Consider the following 19,784-nt stretch of genomic DNA (forward strand, 5'->3'; position numbering starts at 1 on the left):
TGATCAAGAAACATGGAAACATTGTTTGGTCTTCGGATATATGCTAGGAGTTGGGAGACTGGTGTTCGAGGTACAGGTTTAAGGAAAAGAAATGACGGGGGAAGAGGATAAAGAATAAGCACAAACGCAGAGACACAAAATAGAATAAACGGCAGAACTAATTAGAATGCTTTAGGAAAAAAGAAAGCGGATTGCAAACAACAGAATGAATGCTAGAGAGATTTGCAAAAGGAGATATAACAAATATAAGTAGTTTGATGAGCAAATCTCGAAGTTGAATATTCTTAAATCAGGCTGAACCTTTCCACGTCGTCCAAGATGCAATGCATCAAGTACGAGGGTAAAGCATCCACATTGTTCTTTGGGTTCATTTACATCGCTTATTTCTTGAGGACGTTCGTAGTGTAAGCGAAAAGGGTCTGGGCTCATGTATTTATAGTCCGATTGTACAGTCAAAACCCTTTCTTAGAACCCAAGTACCTTGGTCTCATCGCTCTGCCATCGCTCTGCGTAAAGCTTCATTCATGTTTATTCATACACTTGACTATCAAGTCATATAATACATTTTAGTACAGATCTATCCATCATTCGTACACCATCAAACATTATTGTACAGCCTCTTGATACTGGCTCTTGACCTCTTCATCCCGCGCCAAGTTTCGCGCATCCCTTTCGTTGCGAAATTGCTTCTTCGCAATCATACCCTTCATATGTCCAATACGTGCCATGAGAGTAGCATCAAAAGGAGGTCCTTGCATCATAGCCATGACAAACGGACCTTGAGCTCCCCAGGTGCAACCGTGCAAGTGATCGGAAATCCTATTGACCAGTTCCTCAACTTCCAAAAGCTTATCGGGTTGGGTTGGGAAGATACCGAGTGGTTTCATCTCATCTAGGGTATCAAATGCAGTCACGCCGTCGCCGTAGCGCTTCCAGTGAATATCAGCCAGCTTGAGGAAAAGGGGTGTGGATACGCCGAGCACGTAGGAGGAGAGACCAAGTTCCTTGATTCGAGGAAAGACATCAAAGGCCAGCATAGAGGGCTTTTCAAATGCACTGTCCAGAAGGTCTAGGCCATACGAGAGTAATTGAGGATATAGGTGCCCATGGACGTCCATGATAATGCTGGTATCGTTGATCTCCTCTTTGGACTTTGACTTTTTCGTCTTCTGTGCTGCGGGTGCGTTCTTGGGCTTTCGTCCCCTTGTCTCGGTCTTTGGTACTTCGACAATACCCAGCTTCTCAGGAAGGGAGAAAACCTCCCGCTCCATAACATCCCACAACTCGACATCGGTCTTGCAATCTCTCATCAACTTGGAGATCCTTTCGTGTTCCTTTTCCTTTCGTTGTTCGTACTCTTTCCATTTCCGCGCCTGAGCCTTTTCTTCCTTGTCCAGTTCAGCCAGGTTATACAGCTTAGGACGTTTCGGCGCAGACTCAAACTTGCCCAGAGCGTTCTCTGCAGCTTTTCGCAGAGAAGCCGGGTACTTTTTCAGATATTCCATGTTGGCGCCTCGGGCCTTCTCAACCAGAGTGTTTCCCATGTTCTCCTTTACCAAATCGGATTCAGTTGGTTTTGGCGTAGGCTGAGCATCTCCAGTCTGAGCAGGCTTCTTGGTTTGGCGTAACCGGGCATGAGAGATATCGTCGAAAATACTCTTAAAGATTTCGGTTTCTGTCGGTGTAAGGGTACCGTCTGGGCCAGCATCTTCTTCCCCTTGTTCCTCTACAAGAGGCTTCCCACTCGACTCCAGCTCATCCTCGTCAAATTCGAAGGGGATTGAATTATCGAATCTTCTGGGTCGACAGGACGTTGTCGCCACACCAGCTTTTTGTGTGAAAAGAATTGAAGCGGGACGTCTGCAAGCCAGTTGCAGTGTCCTCGTTTGGTACAAGAATGGTAATAGATTTCGAGACATTCTTATAATTGCGCTTTAAAATTTATGGAAGTCTCGAATTTCACATGAGAATTTCTGGTACTAAAAATCGATAATTGGGTCTGCCAAGTCGCACGGCTCATCCTCGGAAGTGGGGCGCGCTCTAGCAGGCAGAAGCGCGTGACTTCGCGCCAAATTCAATTAATCAAGTCGCGTTTCTTGCGCTTTGCGTCACCACCATTCACGATTGCCTCGAATTTGCTTCTCTTCTCTTTGCGCAAAAAAAGATTTGTCAACCACATTCGTTTGTCCTGGTCGCAAACCCCGACCGTATATACAATCACCAAATTATTGTTTCCATTTGAAGCGTTTGTATATCTCGATTTCCACGATGCCTCCCAAACGAGGCGCCGACGCTCCAATGAGCGCGTTCGAGAGGAGACGTCTGGAGAACATTGAGGCAAACAAGAAGATGCTTAACGACGTCGCTGTTATCGCTAAGAAAGTTGCTCCGACGCCGCCAAAGCGAACCACGTCCTCGAGACCCAAGACCAGAACGCCCGCCAAGCGAGAGACAGCGAGGCCTACACGACAAAGTTCTCGTCTAGCAGGCATCGACGCGGATAACGATACACTAAAAAGGAAGCTCGAAGTTGAAGCCGAGGCAGTGGCACAAGAAGCCAAAGCCAAGAAGTTGCGAGTGAACGGCGACTTGAGCTTGGACGACATCGCTGTCGAAGGCAAGAAGTGGGTTGCAGGCATGAACGGGATTAGAGGTCTTGTTCGCGGCGCCCAGCCTGGTGTGCGAACATTTACGGAGGAAGATGTGAAGGAAACCACCGATAAGGGACTCAAGGAGCTCCGCGAGACCATCGGTGATCTCAAGCTATACGAGCACTGGGCACCAAATGGTGAGTGGCATTCTTTTGGTGGTAACCTACTTGTCTAACTGTACACCGCAGAGATCAAGATCACCCCGCAACGAGTATATGCCCTCGGGTTTCACCCAATCGAGGAGAAGCCTCTGGTCTTTGCTGGCGACAAAGAGGGTAACATGGGCATTTTTGACGCTTCACAGACCGTCCCAGAAATTGACGAGGACGACGAAGATGCGGCCGTACCAGACCCGGTTATTTCTGCCTTCAAAACGCATACTCGCACCATCTCTTCGTTCGTCTTTCCTCACGAAGATGCGAACTCGGTGTACACTTCCAGCTACGACTCTTCTATCCGAAAACTCGACTTGAGCAAGGGCACTTCAGTACAAATATGGGCACCATCAGACCCTGATGACGAACTTCCCCTTTCCGCACTCGATATGGCAGACTCAAAGCCAAACCTGCTTTATTTCTCGACGCTCGCTGGTGCCGTGGGTCAATACGATATCCGCACCAAAGACGCCGACATTTGGAACTTGTCAGAACAGAAGATCGGTGGATTCTCCCTTCACCCCCTGCAGCCTCATCTCCTCGCGACCGCTTCCCTGGATCGCACCCTCAAAATCTGGGACTTGCGAAAGATCACAGGAAAGGGCGATCTTCGACACCCTGCACTTCTTGGTGAACATGAGTCGCGACTATCTGTGTCGCATGCCTCCTGGAGTCCCGGCGGACAAATCGCTACCAGTTCCTACGATGATACCATCAAGATCTACGATCTCTCTGAGGCCTCGTCCTGGAAGACTGGTCAAGACGTTACACTAGAACCTACTCACCAGATTCGTCACAACAACCAGACTGGTAGATGGGTTACTATCCTCAAGCCTCAATGGCAGAAGAGACCTTACGACGGTATTCAAAAGTTTGTTATTGGCAACATGAACCGCTTCGTCGATGTGTTTGCTGCAGATGGCAGTCAGCTTGGTCAGCTTGACGGTGATGGTATTACAGCAGTGCCAGCGGTGGCTCACTTCCACCCTTCGCATAATTGGGTTGCTGGAGCTACATCCAGTGGTAAGCTTTGCTTTTGGCAGTAAGCTCGGGATTGGGAATGTTTGTAAAAACACATGCATGTACATTTAAGCGGGAGTTTTGGTTTGCTACGGATCCCGGAGGATGGGCTATATCGTGTCGGCAACGGCAGAACGGAACATGTTTGCTAGAGTGAAGAGCCGAAGCTAAACACCTGTACGAGTACGAGAACGACGCAAGTCGAATACTGGCTTAGACATTTAATTACGTTGCACATGGCATTTGGTCGAGGCTGAGTCGAGATCACGTTTGAGTTTGTCTCGATTCAACACTAGAAAGCATTTTGTGAAAAGGAAATCAACGTGGTGGCGTCTCACTGACTCAGGCACAAAAAAGTATCGCATGCACCGTGTTATGACGTGTTATCGTAAAGCAGGTGATGATGATTCTCTCTTAAAATGAGGGCCTTTATGGTCACCATGGCCAGAGCGCTATTCGCATCATTCGGGCTCATCCCAACACTTGACCAATCCTTGCATGTGATCGATTCACCGTGGTAGGAAACATTGGCTGGGCATTGGCGTCATCTCTTATCGATAAGAATTTTACCAATCAGAACCTTGATCTGCCGCACAACAGTGGACAGCTCCAGTTGTTTCCCCAGGCGCCTCGACCGCTGAGCAGGTCAGGTCCACTATCCGTCCCCTAAAACCCCACTGAGATTCAGGCAGATGGGCCTAAACCTGCCTGGACGTCAGCCCCAGGGTCAGGTTCCTTCTTGATTGGGAATGCCGTGATTCTTATCTTCACTTCCTGGCGATCCGAATGTTTGCTTGTCACCTCCAATTTACCTATCCTCTTCACGACGTCTTACCGATCAGTCGCATCGTGAACTCGTATCGACTCCATCATCATTTACCGGATCCTACAGTGGGCTGCAGCGACATCGAGCCCTAGTTGTCCGCGATAGCGAAGCGCTGGCTGTTTGCGGCGCAAACTAAACCTATTATCTCGACGACTGCATGATCAGCCTGCCGACCATTTTGCGTGCACGAAACTCCCACGTCCTTGAACAGCCTCAAACTTTCTACAGCGCCCCGGCTTTCTCGTCTTCGCGCATGATAAACACAGCTCAGACCGCAGCTCGTCCATAGTCACCCCGCTCATCACGACCGTCCAAAATGGCTTCCCAAGCTGATGAGGCCCCGGTGCCTCAGACCAGCTTTGGCGAGGGGGACCTGAAGGACCATGTTCACGATGAACTTAACAAGAGGCAGCGACAAGGGTCGACGGCGACTGTGTTTCCTGAACCGCTACGAGAAAGCGATGACTCCGCAGACGAAGACAATGGGCCAACACAGGCGCCCCCGATGTTTATGAACATGAACCAGAGTATATACGGGCTCATAGCGCAAGCCAGCTCTCGCGTTGACTTCAATGATCGCTTCGATGGAATGAGCAGCGACGAGGAGGGCGAAGGTTCGCAGCAAAACGCTAAAGAGAATATTGCACAGACATCAATTCTACAGCCTACAAGCAAGGGAAAGGAAAAGTCTAATCGCCGAAGAAAGCTTTCTGACCACAAGCTTTTGCGCTCATTACCTGCGCTTCCTAAACTTCGCTCCAGACATAAGTCTCAAACTTCGCGATTATCTGCTCCTGTAGAGGACGCTGATGAGGCGGACAATGAGGGCGACAGTAGCGGCGGCTTGCTACCACCACCCTCTATAAGTCGTCAAGATACACAAGCCCGCTTAGCACCTGTCATGAGCAGAATGTTGGAAGCCAAGGCAGACTTGTCAAGCCGGCCGAGCTTCGATCTTGATCGGCTATCGTCGGACGTTAGCCGATCTAGTGATGGCGACGAGGCGTCGGCTCTCTCAAAGAAGCTGAAGGAGATCTTCGAGTTCGACGAATATGAGCAGGTCATTGAAGGTTCGTGGACCAACGGCATGTCAATCCTATGCTTCGCAATGCTGACTTCAACCAGAATACCCTTGCTGGCTTTTACAGAGCGTTCTTCTCCAAGGATATATGTACATTACCTCTAAACACATATGTTTCTACGCATATCTTCCTAAGAAGGCGGTAAGTTACCTCGAGCTCCAATCATCGGTAATGGTCATTAATATGATGCGCAGCATGAGGCTGTCAAGTCTGGATATCTCTCCAAAAGTGGCAAACGCAACCCAAGCTACGCAAGGTTTTGGTTCCGACTCAAGGGTGATGTTTTAACATATTACAAAACAGCGACAGATGTTTACTTCCCTCATGGCCAGATTGATCTACGGTATGGCATATCAGCAAGTATTGTTGACAAAGATAAGGAAGGTCTACATTTCGTTGTTGAAACACATTCGCGAACATATAGGTTTAAGGCCGACAGCGCTCCGAGTGCGAAGGAGTGGGTTAAGAGTCTCCAAAGAGTGATATTCCGAAGCCACAACGATGGCGACAGTGTCAAGATCTCATTACCAATTAAGAACGTGATGGACATCGAGGATACCCAGATGATCGCGTTCGCGGATACTTGCAAGATTCGCGTCATAGACAATGACGAGACGTACGCTATTGATGAGGTATGTAGCATAGGACTTGGATGATATCACCGCTGACAGTCGTAGTACTTCTTTTCCTTCTTCAGCTTTGGCAAAGAAGCCATCAACGTTCTCAGAATTCTCATTGAGAGTTCGTCGGAGAGCCGCTCTGATGAGAAGGCAGAGTCCGGCGGTAAAGATAATCATGGCTCAAAGTCTGCTTCCGGCCGGCCGTCGAGGGCATCGAGCAAACACCGCACCAGTAAATTACATACCGGGAAACTACCAGATACCGTGAAAGCGACCTTGTCCCCTATGTCACCTGTATCGCCTCGTTCGCCCGGTCAGTTGAGCCCTCGCGTAAGTATGGACGCGGCACGATCGAGTTTCGACGGCTTCAGACGATTCGGAAGAAAGAGTATGGATGTGCCAAGCTCCATGGGAGACCACAGCCCTCGAAGGAGCTTTAGCGGAACACGGCATTCGACAAGTTTCCAGCATCGACAGGGCACTATGACGCCCAAGCAAGCACACGATTCGGAAGATTCGTTCCTTCAGTCGTCAGTCGAGAACCCAAGCATTTCCACCCTATCGCCTTCTTCCTACGATGAACCGTCGGCAAGTCAGATTCTTCAGGGAAGCGATGTTTTCCACAGCCCAATGATGCGACGATCTGCCTCAGCGTCGAGAAAGCGCGACCGATCTGGCAAACGAACACCTCGTAACTCCAGCGCTCATGGGGAACGCCATCCTGGAGTCCCTCATGCCGCTACTACAGGTTTCTTACAGGAGATGGGAGGTGAACCGGGCGATTCCCAGCGTCCTACTACCCCAACACTCAATAGCATCACCAAGATCGGAGCCTACCCATTACAACGAGCCAACGCCTTCGCCGAATACTTGAGTCGTACAAGCCAGCGTATGGGCTCCATGTTTGCTACCGAGTCTCTAGGATATGTTGAGAAGGTGCATGGAATGTGGAAGGGGGAGCACAGACATTACGATGAGCCTCGTGAGCTTCGGACGGACGACGACGGCGAGGACATCGACTCGGAGACAGATGACAAGATGCAGACTACGGTAGATCGATTCCGAGCACACTTCGCCCTCCCCGACTCGGAGAAACTTGTCGCGACGTATTTTGGTGCCATCTTCAAGGTCTTGCCACTGTATGGAAAGTTCTATATCAGTGACCGATCATTCTGCTTCCGCAGCTTGTACCCTGGAACGAGAACAAAGCTCATTCTGCCTTTGAAGGATATTGAGAATGTTCACAAAGAGAAGGGTTTCCGTCTTGGCTACTCTGGTCTGACGGTGGTTATTCGTGGTCACGAGGAGTTGTTCTTCGAGTTTAAGCGACAAGACCTTCGAGATGACTGTGCAGTGACCTTGCATCAGCTCATGGAAACCAACCGATTCCTTCAACAGTCTGGCATACTTGACCAAGAGGAGCAAGAAGATGAAGAGGCTGCTGCTGCTATTGCAGAGCGTGACGCTTTAAAAGAAGCGAGACAAGATGAGTTTGTCGATCACGAACTGACACTGCCGCACGAGACTTCTGGGGTCTCAAATGCCCCTACGATCCTCTTCGACAACCCCAACTCATCGGGTCTTGCATTCAAGCCGCAGAAGTCAATGAAGATCACATGTCTTACCATCGGATCACGGGGTGATGTTCAGCCCTACATCGCCTTGTGTAAGGGTCTCCTTGCTGAGGGCCACAAGCCCCGAATTGCGACGCACGCCGAGTTCCAAGGCTGGATCGAGAGTCATGGAATCGAGTTCGCACGAGTCGAGGGAGACCCTGGTGAGCTGATGCGTTTGTGTATCGAAAACGGAACGTTTACTTGGGCTTTCCTTCGAGAAGCCAATTCGACGTTCCGAGGATGGCTTGATGATTTGTTAGACTCTGCTTACACGGCATGTGAGGGCTCTGAATTGCTGATCGAGTCCCCATCGGCCATGGCAGGCATCCACATCGCGGAAAAGCTTGGGATTCCCTACTTTCGGGCGTTCACTATGCCTTGGACTAGGACAAGAGCATATCCCCACGCATTCATTATGCCCGAGCACAAAATGGGCGGCGCTTATAACTACATGACTTACGTTATGTTTGATAACATCTTTTGGAAAGCTACAGCCTACCAAGTGAACCGATGGAGGAACAAGACTCTAGGTCTTCCCAGCACAAGTCTTGAGAAGATGCAGCCCAATAAGGTGCCGTTCCTGTACAACTTCAGCCCAAGCGTGGTTGCACCGCCGTTAGACTTTTCGGATTGGATCAGAGTCACTGGGTATTGGTTCCTGGACGAGGGCGGTAATGACTGGCAACCGCCTCAAGAGCTGCAAGATTTTATCACCAAGGCGAAGGCGGATGGGAAGAAGATTGTCTATGTCGGCTTTGGTTCAATCATCGTCAAGGACCCCGCCAAGATGACTCAGGAGGTCATTGACGCTGTTCTCAAAGCCGATGTGCGATGCATTCTCTCGAAGGGTTGGTCCGATCGCATTTCTCCTAAGGACGACCCGTCAAAACCTCGACCCGACGAACCAGAAATGCCTCCGGAAATCCATGTGATCAAGTCGGCGCCACACGATTGGCTCTTCAGCCAAATTGACGCTGCTGCGCACCACGGTGGTTCGGGAACAACAGGTGCTAGTCTGCGGGCTGGTATCCCGACCATCATTCGTCCCTTCTTCGGCGACCAGTTCTTCTTCGCAACTCGGGTTGAGGATTTGGGTGTCGGAGTTTGGGTCAAGAAATGGGGTACCAATAGTTTCGGTCGAGCCCTCTGGGAAGTGACGCGTAACGAGCGCATGATTGTGAAGGCTCGTGTTCTTGGTGAACAGATCCGCAGTGTAAGTCTCTATGTTTCTCCATCTCTCAACAATGCTAACAATTCGTAGGAATCTGGTGTCGATAACGCCATTCAGTGCATCTACCGTGATCTGGAATATGCCAAGAGCCTCATTAAGCGTAAGGCAGGCAAGAACAACGCCCAACATGACCATGTCGAAGACGATGATACCGAAGAGAGCTGGACGTTCGTTGGAAGAGACGAACCGGACCCTGATGCTGTGACGAAGAAGCTGAGTGAGGGTCTGGTAGGTCTTGGGGCGGCTAGTGATCGGCCTCTACCACTGGGAAGCCAAGCGCCGACAGTAGCATGATGTGCTTGCCTACTAGGCAATGATTTATATTTGCGTTTATTTTCTTTTCTTGCCGAGCTTACCATGTCTAGTGGTAAGTTTCTCGGTGACATATATTTGGGGACCGGGCCTTAATGGGCTTTTTATTTGCTATTTATGTTTTATTTCTGTTTGTTCCGCCTGCCATATGGATATTGGTAAGACTGCGATGGTTATTCATTTGGGGATTGGGCGAGTGACTGGTCTAATTATGAGCTCTGGCATTTGGAAACGAGGGAGGCGTGGATGAATAATGATTGTGATCTTATTAGGCATAGATGCCATGCTCTAGATGGATAGAGAAACACATGATGATAATGTTATGCAACACTTCCTTGATGGGAGATGTACCCGATGTGACTGTTGTCAATCTTTTCCCTAGCATCCCCTCATGATACCTGTTCTGGTTTAAATCGATTGCGGATCCGAAGATGGTCTCAGTTGAACCAAAAGCAAGGAGGTTGTCTCTTGCAGTACTTATATAGCTCAACTCATTATGTGTCGACAACACGTGAGCAGGATGATCAACCCTGCCAACCCCAGAGTGCCAGACCACAACCAACGAGCTCGTCCTACTTCTATCTTACCGTGCATATGGTCCTGCCCCGATGAGGGCGATCGTCCCAGGGAAGTCAGATCTCGGGTTGATGACTACCGAAGAAAGTCAGGTGAGGTGGCTCGCTTCATGCACACATCCAGGCAGCGAAATAAAAGCTTGACTTGTTTATGCGTTCGAATAGATGAACCGGGACAAAAGGAAAGAATGGGGATAACTCGGGAGTTGGGGTGCATGAAGCGGCTAAATGGGTGTGGTGATCATATCCACGTCAGGTATATGTATGTATATGAATCGACATGCTGGACTGCGAACCCAAGAGCATTAGTATTGTTGGCTTTATATTTCATTCAGAACTGATAGTTGTAACTTCTCACTGCTACGATGGCCAAGGCGTCAGCTAAACAGCCCTTCTTTGGGTTCAGAGGAGGATGGCTTACATTCTGGATCACAGTCAGATAACCTCAATCACAATCCAAGATTCTCTTCTAACTATTTCATAGGTTGCTTGTGCAACAGACATGACACTGTTCGGGTACGACCAAGGCGTCTTTAGTAAATCTCCCACCAACTCACCATGAACATCCCCTAACCCTTTAACAGGTGGTGTTGTCGTAACTCAAGACTTTCTTCGCCTTCACAACCTAGTCGGTCCAAGCAGGACCAATCTCCTCGCTACAGTAACAGCAATCTACGATATAGGGTGCTTCGTCGGCGCAGTAATTGCCTTTACCGTTGGTGAGAAACTCGGTCGTAAGAAGGCTATTCTTCTTGGTACGGCCATAATGTCTGTCGGAACTGTTATAAAAGTTACGTCTTATAGTCTTCCTCAAATGATTGTTGGACGTATCGTCTTAGGGTGAGTACCCTCCCTTCTTAAGATGGGAGTTGGCACTGACAAGGTAGGATTGGGAATGGTATTAATACTGCTACGGCACCTATTTGGCAGACCGAAACTGCTCAAGCGAAGTGGAGAGGGAAACTGGTTATTCTTGAAATGGCCATGAATATCGCCGGATTCTGTCTTGTCAATTGGATCAACTATGGACTCTCTTTCGTTGAAGGGTCTGTCGCTTGGCGGTTCCCTTTGGCCTTTCAATTCATCTTTATTTTCATTCTGTTCGGGACAGTTCCATGGCTTCCCGAATCACCGCGGTACGTCCATAAGCTTAGGAACAGAACCTCTGCTGATATTTGTGGATGGATAGATGGTTGATTGCGCATGGACGTACTGAAGAAGCGACACAGATTCTGGCTTGTATAGAAGATAAACTCACTACATCCCCCATTGTTACAGCTCAACTCCACGAGATACAATATAGCGTCGATTACGAGCGCTCACACACTATAAAATGGAAAGATATCCTCTTGCGCCGCAACAAGGATACATCAGATACAAAGACGCTCCGCCGATTACTCCTCGGTGCAAACACGCAACTTATGCAGCAGGTTAGACAACCCAAACTCGGGGAGCCCTGGTTCTTACATTGGCATATGACTGACCAATAAGTTCGGAGGCATCAATATCATGAGCTACTACATGCCCACCGTTCTAATCAACAGCGTCGGTCTGACCGAAAGTATGGCTCGGTTACTCTCAGCTTGCAATGCCGTGTCATATCTTGTGTTCTCATCTGCGGCGATTCTTCTCGTCGAGAGATGGGGACGCAGAGGGCTTATGCTGCTCTCTACCGCGGGGCAGCTCTTTTCTTTCCTTGTCATCACGATTCTTCTGCGTTATGCGGTTGGGGATAAGAAGGAGGCTCTGGGTTCTGCTTCTGTGGCATTCTTCTTCCTCTACTTCATCTCGTTTGGTGTGGGTATGTTGGGTGTTCCATGGTTATATCCTACTGAGGTCAATTCCCTTCCTATGCGAACAAAGGGTGCTGCTCTTGCCACAGGAACAAACTGGTACGTCTGCTTGTTTTAAATCTTCCTCTTCCACTAACTGGAATGATATAGGATCACGAACTTCATCGTTGTGGAAATCACGCCCATCGGTATCCAGAACCTTGGATGGCGCTTCTGGATCGTATGGACTGTTACAAATGCCCTTTTCCTTCCCGTGATCTACTTCTTCTATCCAGAGACCTGTAAGCCATACGTCTTGTGATACACCATTACTTGCTGACATTTTGTAGCGAACCGCAAGCTTGAAGACATGGACGCCTACTTCCGAGAAAATCCCTCTGTTATCGTCATCAGGGACAAAGACGCCATCATTGCCAAAAGGCCGGACAAGTATATTGAGCAGGATCAGGAAGACATTCAACGAGAAGGTGTTGAGGTCGGGGAAAATGGATCTGAAGAGAAGGTGTTATAGCGAAGAAGCCGGACTGACTCGATTGGCTGCTTTGAAGCAAGACTTGCACACGGACGTCAATGTGTTAGAAGAATTGGCCGCAGAGATCATAGGAGACGAAATAATCTGGGTATCTTATGCGAGCTTAGACTAGATTTAGGCTACTTTATTTTGGCATCTGAAGTCTTAGAGATCAATTGTTCTGGCACACACCTAACGGAGTCATATGGCTCGATAACGGTAATAGAATAGTTTAAACACTATCTATAGAAAAGAATGCTGGCAATAATACACAACTCGGAGCGCTGTCTATTTAACACGCTTTGGCGACACGACGCCTGACGGAGAAACTAAGGACTAGACAATCCATTACCCAGTAGCTAGCCGGTATAGTGAAGCCTCGTAGTTCTCGTCACATCTACGGGTTCTCTGTCACATCCACCCGGTCTTCATCGGACGAATCATGCAAACGCTTGCCATCAACCAAGTTATCATGACGGTCCACCGGTACATCCACCTCCCTGTCGATGGTTTCTCTTCCTCGGGGAACATCATTGGTATCTTGAATCGAAACGTTCGCAAGACCCATGAGACCCTCGGCTCCATCAACTTCATCAGCACCATCAACCTTACCGGCTTCATCGGCTTCGTCAGCTTCATCGGCTTCGTCAGCTTCATCAGCTCCGTCAGCTCCGTCAGCTTCATTGTTGAGATTCCACTTCATCGCCTCATCGCCGTATTGCTCACGAAAATAGTCTTGCGTTAAGGGCAAAACAGCATCGCCGTTCGAGAACCTCCTCATCGGAAACGCTGTAGCAACATACTCCCATGCGTTCAAGAACTCCCGCTCCAATTCCACATGACGCGAAACCCTCTTCTCAAGCACCGTGCCCGGGTCCCACCGACTTAAATCACGGTCATCTGTCCCCTCGGGCTTCCACAACAGATACTCAAAGAGCGGGCAATCCCACCACGGCGAACTTAACAAAGCAAAACGCCAGATTCCATCCGAGCCCGTTCCGTCTCCCTCCAACGGCATTTGCAATATATGTCGCTACCAACGCATAATACCGCGTATGTCCAGAGGCTTCCAGCCGAGTTTCCAGCCGAATCTCTGGTCTGGTGTCCAAAAGGTCCGGTTTGACCTGTCGAGGGCGGTCCAGATGTAGAACTGTATGTGGTTTGACTTCTGCTCGAGGAGGTTAAAGGTGCTGGATGGCTGGGTAAATATTGGGACTTGTTGCGCCGCCATGACCCAGTTCGCATCCATTTCGTCTGTCCCACGAATGACAGGGGCACTCAGAGGGTATGACCAGGGCCTGCCCATAGGATCGGTGAGTCTTGCTGGGACCTCTTCGATGTGGCTAGAGGCTGGTACGAGGATGCAGGCTGTTGTCCAATTTGCCCAGTTTACTCGGAGGTTGCCTGGGGGCTGTGGCAGTACTCCCTGTGAATGTACCATAGTGATTGTTCTCGATGTGACGGCGGAGAATGTTGCGGTTAAGTCGAGATTGTATACTGTAGACAGGTTTGTGTCTGAATCCTGTCTATGAAACAAACACTCGGTTTTGCCAAATGTTCGTAAAAGAGAGGATGGAAGTACAAAGCCGTATGGACGACCTCACCACTGCCTTTTCGAGTACTGAATAGCTTAGCCTGGCTCCTGAGAGCGGCCGTAAGCAAAAACCTTTAATCAGTCCATAGTGATTGAGTCGTCTCTGCAAAGCAGCCGATCAAAGGCGGAGAAGGATGAGCTTGAGTGATAATCACAAGGCTCAAAGTGCTCTGGCGAGAAAATGGTCCAAAGTATAAGAAGCTCCGGAAAATAAGCAAACACAGCAAAACACTATTTCCTTGATGATGATGATGATGGGATAAATGGTGATGTCTTCATCTCTTGCTAATCCGTGCAAGTTGACTGGCTCGTCCGCTTACGTAACCCTCCTTCCACCAGTAGACGGTTTTACCCCGGGCATGGGAAAGCTCACCCCAGTAGCCTTACGTAATACAACAGGTGCTGCAATTGGAATTCGGTTTGGCAGCTTCAATCAATCACCTCACGAAACCGAAACCGCAAACCCGACACGAGAGACTCGCCCGCCCGCGCACGAGGGAATCACGGACGAAACGAGACGACCGGACGGATTGACAAACCATACAACAAGGCCCCGAGCCCGACAGATTTGCCCACCATGCCTCAAGATATGCCCCCTCGGGGCGGGTACGAGCCCGTCCAGTACAAGGTGCGTTCGACAGAGGAGTCAATGAGGATGGGAGAAGTGGGATGTGGTGTTTGAGGGTATTTTGGAGATCAATTGGCTTGGTTGGGATGCAGTGAAGGGCGGAACTACAACACGAGACGCAACAAGATGGACCGAATGGAAACGAGGAATTGCATCACGAATCAACACGCTGACTCTTTTCCTAGCGAAACCTCCCCGCCAAGGGTTTCCGTCCTGGTATCCTCCTCCTCGGCATGGGCGCCGTTATGGGCTACGGCTGGTACAAGCTGATCGGCGGCATGCGCGAAGCCAAGTACGTTTTCCAGCACTAGCAGCATCGTTGAACAACAACTGACAGCTTATAGCGAACTCGGCCGTGAAAAGATGTGGGCTCGCATCAACCTCATTCCCCTTCTCCAGGCCGAAGAGGACCGTGATCAGGTCCGACGATACTTGGCCGACCAGAAGCGCGAGAAGGAGCTTTTGGGCGACAATGCCAAGGTTTACCACACCGACCGGTGCGTACAATTGCTCGATCTATTATTAATTGCATACTAACGATAGCAGATTCGTGAGGCCGACTTTTGCTGTCACCCCTCCTCCTACTACAAACTAAGCTACAAGAAGAAGAAAGGAAGCGGGATGGGCTGTGCTGTGTATATATGTTTTGACAAATTGGTTACGCACCAATGTCTGGAATTGAAAGGGTTACGCAATTTCATTGACTGACTAACTGAGAAAGAATTAAATGTGATGAAAAATGAGGGGGCATCTACATCTTGGTACTTTCGATCTTCTCCTCGGTCCATGTCCAGAGCTTCTTTGCCATCTTTTCATCGAAGCATAAAGCATCACCAGCATTGCTCTTGCCAACAGGCTCATAGAACGCAATCTTCCCATTATCCTTCTTCGCATCCTCAGAAGTCGCAGCCCAGACAGTGTTCAACCCACCCTGCTCAACCGTTATCATTCCCCAGGGGTTGGTCACATACACAAGCATCCTCTTCCAGAAGCTCAACTCGGTTACCAACCCCGTAGCAATAACACCCGGGTGAACAACCACACTGGTAATCTTGGGATATCGTCTCTGAACTTCTTTTGCAAAGACAATATTCGCAAGTTTGCTCTGTCCGTAGCGACCCCACGTTCCGTAGGACATATTCTCCTGCTTCGAATGCAGGGTGTCAAAGATAATGCCGTTCTTGGGATGTCCTCCGTAGCCAAGCGAAGTAAGAGCCACGAATCTTACATCGCTCTTAGGATCTTCAGCGGTTTTGAGCATGGTGGGTAAAAGAGACATGAAGAGCGTTGCGTTACCAACGTGGTTAACACCAAACTGCAGTTCAAGCCCATCTTGCGTAAGACCATCAACAGCCATGACCCCTGCGTTCGCGATGAAGATGTCCAGACGATTATGTGTGAACTTCTTTGCAGCTGCGCGCATGCTCGCGATGGAAGTCAGGTCGCATTCGAGGAATGTTGCAGGGATGGGGGAGATGTCGTTAATGAGAGATTCTGCAGAGCTTGAAGAGCGGCCGGTGAAGTAGATGTGCGATGGGCTATGAGCTGCGAGGGTGATGATAGCTGATCTACCGAGGCCGGATGTACCTGGATTTGTTAGACATATGGTGTAGAAGAGGAAGTGCTTGAGTTACCTCCTGTGACAAGAATGACCTTGCCCGAGAGATCGGGGACATCTTTGTCAGAGTCAAAGCCGCTGTAGGCAACCATTTCGATAGAACAAAGTGTATTATTGCTGAAGAATGGTAGAATCTTGTGGAGAGTGTAGTTGTCTAGAGATGAAGAGTAGAGCTGATGAGGAACACTCTCAATTCAACGAGACAAATCGTCCTTCTTATACACATTTCACCTGCCTTATTAGTCTATTCCATTGATAAGCTCGTAATTACAAAGTGAGTCAATATCGTCATGGTATATGTGCTTTTTGAGACGCTTGGTGGTTGAAGCGGGAGGATTGTACACCGATGGCGGACGGGTTTGCATAGTAGCTTTTACTATCGCGCTTGTATGCGTAAGTGGTAGAAAAGTGTTAGTGCGGGATAGTTGGTCATCCCTGCTCATCACCACAAGTCGGCGATGATATCGCCCGTAGCGCGTAATTGATTTAAGCTTCAAACTGAACCATCCGCCTAGGTTGTTCTTCGCTTACAAACGGAAAGTTCCTTCAAGATCGTGTGGGCACCATCGTCGAAAGAGTGTCCCCTTCTATCTCCCATCCATCCAGTTGGTGTCTCGTCGTCTTCACGTGGGATCTAAATTGCATTGAAACTACGGTTATGACATCAAGCTTCACCACATAAGTCACTTCGCCATACTGAAAGAGTTCTGTTCTAGGACAATGATCATCTTAGTCTGCATGAACAACACAATTACAAGAGTATACATAAATTTTTACTATGATGCTGTAAACATGCCTATGCAGCCAGCGCCTTACGCCATCCTCTTGAGAGCTTTCATTTCTGTCCGTAGCCACTAATTGGCCATCAACTCCGCTAACAATTCTCTCTCCAACTCATCATCGTCAAAATCTTGACCCTCGTCCGTGTTAACGATAGGGCCCTTATCCCTATCCTCTGCCGCCTCGTCGCCTGTTGGCACCGGTGTGGGAAGGCTGCCGTCTTCTGTGTCATCGCCGTTGGGCGTCTGTATTGACCTTAGGCTGGAAGCGCCCCGGTTTCTGGCCAGGCGTTGCTTCTTGGCCAGGACACTTTCGCCTATGCTTGATGTGCCGTCGTCGTCTGATTCATCTGCGTCGGCCTTGCGTTTGAGTGTTGACTTAGAGTTCCCATCCACAGTCTCCATATCAGACTCTGTAGCTGTTGCGGCAACGCTCTCGTCGTCATCATCATCCTCGTCATCATCCAGGAAGTCGGCAAGCTCATCCTCAGCTTCTCCCCAGTCAAAGTCCTTAAGCTCTTGACCCGTCTGGGCATCTTCAACCTCTTCAGCTTCGGACGTGACTTCGGTATTATCGTCTCCTCCCTTTTCCCTATCAGCTTCGAGGATCTCCAAAAGATACGGTCGTTCGTCAAGCCTTCGCCATTGACTCAAACAATCGGTGAGCCAGTTCTGGTTGACAATCTTGATACTAGGGATCTTGGCCGCCTGCTGCACCTTCTTTGTCCTGGGTCTTGAAGATGCAACGACAAGATGTGTGACTCGTCTCGATATCGTGTCCAAGACCTGAGCACCATAACTCTGGGCTTGTAGTCCGATCTCAGAATCCTCTACTCTGACGCCAAGAGGTACTAGACCAGACAACACGATCACAAGACCAGACAATACGTTAGATTTAAGCTCGTCAAGGATATCTCCTGCGTCTGGCACCATAGACAGATCAACACCATCGTCGACAGATGGTCTCCTCTTGGATTTGCTGTGCGCAGGTGGATGTGTACCTTCCTCCTTCTCTCTGCGCTCCGCTCGCCGTCTGTCGTATGTTTCGTAGAAGGAGGTATGTAAATCTGACAGGTGGTCCTGAAGAGCAATAAGTTCTTCGTCATCATCGACAAGGACATTTCGGTGGTGGATGGATGGTGAGTCGCTGGTGGTGTTGGTTTCTTGCTGCTCATCTTCTTTATCAAGTTCCTCCTGCATATGCAACAAGGGCCTATCTTTGATCTGCTTCTCCAAAGTCTTCTCCTGCTCCTCGGCCTGAGTCTTCAGACTAGCTGCATCGTCGCCACCACTCATCCTCACGATCTCATCCATGGGCGAAGCCTTTGGTGCCAGCTTTGGACTGTTGTCCACGGGCTTGGGCTTTAGAACAGGGAGGATATCTTGTCGCTTAGGTAGGAAACTTGAGTTAATATCTCCAATACCCTTGAAAAAGTCGTACGGTACCACTTTGATCAGGTTTGGTCGGTTCATGGGCCAGACATCGGCACGATCGTCAATGATGACGACCATGTCTGTACTGACAGGGAACAGTCGTTGCAGACTCTTTGAGGTGATGCTGCCATTCTCGTCACGACTGATAACGCGGTTGCCAAAGAGCTTCTGGTCGGGATCGACAATCTTGGCGATATTGAGGGCGTAGGCGCGTGTTCCCATCGTGTAAACGTGCAGCTCGTACATCTTAGATACCTCCTCAAGGAATTCCATCAATCCAGGTCGAAGCTTGATGTAATATGTGCAACCACTTGTGACGCCGCGAGGACCATCGTCATTGAGCTGGAAACTCCTGACATCTTTGACGGCGTTGTGGTTGGGATTTGTCGGGTCGCGCTGCCACTCGCCGATGGTAGGCTCGATACAAGCATGGATGATTGTTTGATCGAGATCGACGACAAGGCTCAGTTTCCGTTGTCGGAGTAAGCGCTTCTGGTTCTCGTGCTCAGCCTTTGTGGCGACGCTCTCACTGACCCTCAGGACAGTCTGATCATGACTCATGTTGATCATGGCGCGTTCTGTATCGAGGTTGTCGCTCGCCCAATTGATCTCGGTCATGTCTGCGCCACACAAACTGCAGAGCCCTTGAACTTGTACTTCGTGACCACAAGCCTCTTCGACCATCAGACACGGAACATCGGCTGCTATCTCCTGACCTTCCTTGATGCGCCATTGCTTGAGCTTGCCCTCGGCGGGACTGTCAAACTCTGTATATGTAGTTTCGTCGCTCCAGTCATCTTCGTTGACCCTGCGCTTCCAGTGGAACTTGTATTCGAAGATGCTCTCCTGCTTCTTAATCGAATCGCCGGGTTTTTTTAGGAGCTTCGTGACGGTGATGGGGTAGTGTAGGCGCGAGCCCAGGGGAACGATTTTGTCGTACATGGTGTATGTGGTGGTAGTAGATACCTAGATTAAGTATAATACATGAACAGGTGGGGGTTTTGTATGATGGGGAAGCCTGGTTGTTTCGGCTTTTAGGCTGCCTGAATTTGAGGCCAGGCGCGTTCACAATGCGGATGTAGCGACGTCTTCATGGCCTCGCCAAAAAAGCGTCGCGATAAAGCGAAGTGAGGATGCACCAGCGCGCACGTGCAAATCGCAATTCAATGATCGCGTATTCGAGTCGTCAATGGACAATAGTGCGCAGTATATCGGATGGAAACCTCTTTGTAAGAATAAAAAAGGGTTCCGTTTTGTAGTGTAGTTTGTTGGTGCCGAGTGGCTGATGTCTTTGCTATGATGCTTCAAAGGAAAATGGAATGGAAGCTGGCGCAAGAGT

The 19,784-nt window shown here is 49.4% G+C and overlaps 7 protein-coding genes across 7 annotated transcripts; 3 read left to right on the forward strand and 4 right to left on the reverse strand.

Annotated features, from left to right (window-relative positions):
- Nucleotides 1–506: 506 nt before the first annotated feature.
- B0J16DRAFT_333422 (uncharacterized protein) lies at nt 507–1,958 on the reverse strand. Its single transcript, XM_046126827.1, has one exon. The coding sequence runs from the start codon at nt 1,917–1,919 to the stop codon at nt 606–608; it is 1,314 nt and encodes a 437-aa protein (XP_045986531.1). The 5' UTR covers nt 1,920–1,958; the 3' UTR covers nt 507–605.
- Nucleotides 1,959–2,111: 153 nt separating this feature from the next.
- Nucleotides 2,112–4,164, forward strand: B0J16DRAFT_282371 (WD40-repeat-containing domain protein). Its single transcript, XM_046123960.1, has 2 exons — nt 2,112–2,788; nt 2,840–4,164. The coding sequence occupies exons 1-2, from the start codon at nt 2,269–2,271 to the stop codon at nt 3,850–3,852; spliced, it is 1,533 nt and encodes a 510-aa protein (XP_045986532.1). The 5' UTR covers nt 2,112–2,268; the 3' UTR covers nt 3,853–4,164.
- Nucleotides 4,165–4,968: 804 nt separating this feature from the next.
- On the forward strand, nt 4,969–12,392 carry B0J16DRAFT_353864 (uncharacterized protein; the record flags this gene model as incomplete). Its single annotated transcript, XM_046129341.1, has 12 exons — nt 4,969–5,722; nt 5,778–5,875; nt 5,929–6,366; nt 6,412–9,183; nt 9,232–9,486; nt 10,573–10,624; nt 10,673–10,928; nt 10,976–11,224; nt 11,278–11,518; nt 11,580–11,980; nt 12,032–12,162; nt 12,211–12,392. 12 exons carry the CDS (start codon nt 4,969–4,971, stop codon nt 12,390–12,392), a joined length of 5,829 nt encoding a protein of 1,942 aa, XP_045986533.1.
- Nucleotides 12,393–12,789: 397 nt separating this feature from the next.
- B0J16DRAFT_394606 (uncharacterized protein) lies at nt 12,790–14,245 on the reverse strand (the record flags this gene model as incomplete). The annotated part of the gene is made up of 2 exons (XM_046132133.1): nt 13,443–14,245; nt 12,790–13,292 (listed from the first exon to the last, which is right to left on the reverse strand). Exons 1-2 carry the CDS (start codon nt 13,831–13,833, stop codon nt 12,790–12,792), a joined length of 894 nt encoding a protein of 297 aa, XP_045986534.1. The 5' UTR covers nt 13,834–14,245.
- A 184-nt stretch (nt 14,246–14,429) lies between these two features.
- B0J16DRAFT_333428 (GRIM-19) lies at nt 14,430–15,510 on the forward strand. The gene is made up of 4 exons (XM_046126828.1): nt 14,430–14,614; nt 14,800–14,906; nt 14,959–15,111; nt 15,161–15,510. Exons 1-4 carry the CDS (start codon nt 14,564–14,566, stop codon nt 15,207–15,209), a joined length of 360 nt encoding a protein of 119 aa, XP_045986535.1. The 5' UTR covers nt 14,430–14,563; the 3' UTR covers nt 15,210–15,510.
- B0J16DRAFT_361076 (uncharacterized protein) lies at nt 15,366–16,507 on the reverse strand (the record flags this gene model as incomplete). The annotated part of the gene is made up of 2 exons (XM_046129732.1): nt 16,249–16,507; nt 15,366–16,201 (listed from the first exon to the last, which is right to left on the reverse strand). Exons 1-2 carry the CDS (start codon nt 16,322–16,324, stop codon nt 15,366–15,368), a joined length of 912 nt encoding a protein of 303 aa, XP_045986536.1. The 5' UTR covers nt 16,325–16,507.
- A 579-nt stretch (nt 16,508–17,086) lies between these two features.
- Nucleotides 17,087–19,387, reverse strand: B0J16DRAFT_261434 (uncharacterized protein; the record flags this gene model as incomplete). Its single annotated transcript, XM_046123275.1, has 1 exon — nt 17,087–19,387. The coding sequence occupies one exon, from the start codon at nt 19,385–19,387 to the stop codon at nt 17,087–17,089; it is 2,301 nt and encodes a 766-aa protein (XP_045986537.1).
- Between the last annotated feature and the right edge of the window lie 397 nt (nt 19,388–19,784).

This window comes from Fusarium flagelliforme (assembly GCF_020744385.1).
Source record: "Fusarium flagelliforme strain FIESC 12 MPI-CAGE-AA-0113 chromosome Unknown B0J16scaffold_2, whole genome shotgun sequence".
Taxonomy (NCBI): domain Eukaryota; kingdom Fungi; phylum Ascomycota; class Sordariomycetes; order Hypocreales; family Nectriaceae; genus Fusarium; species Fusarium flagelliforme.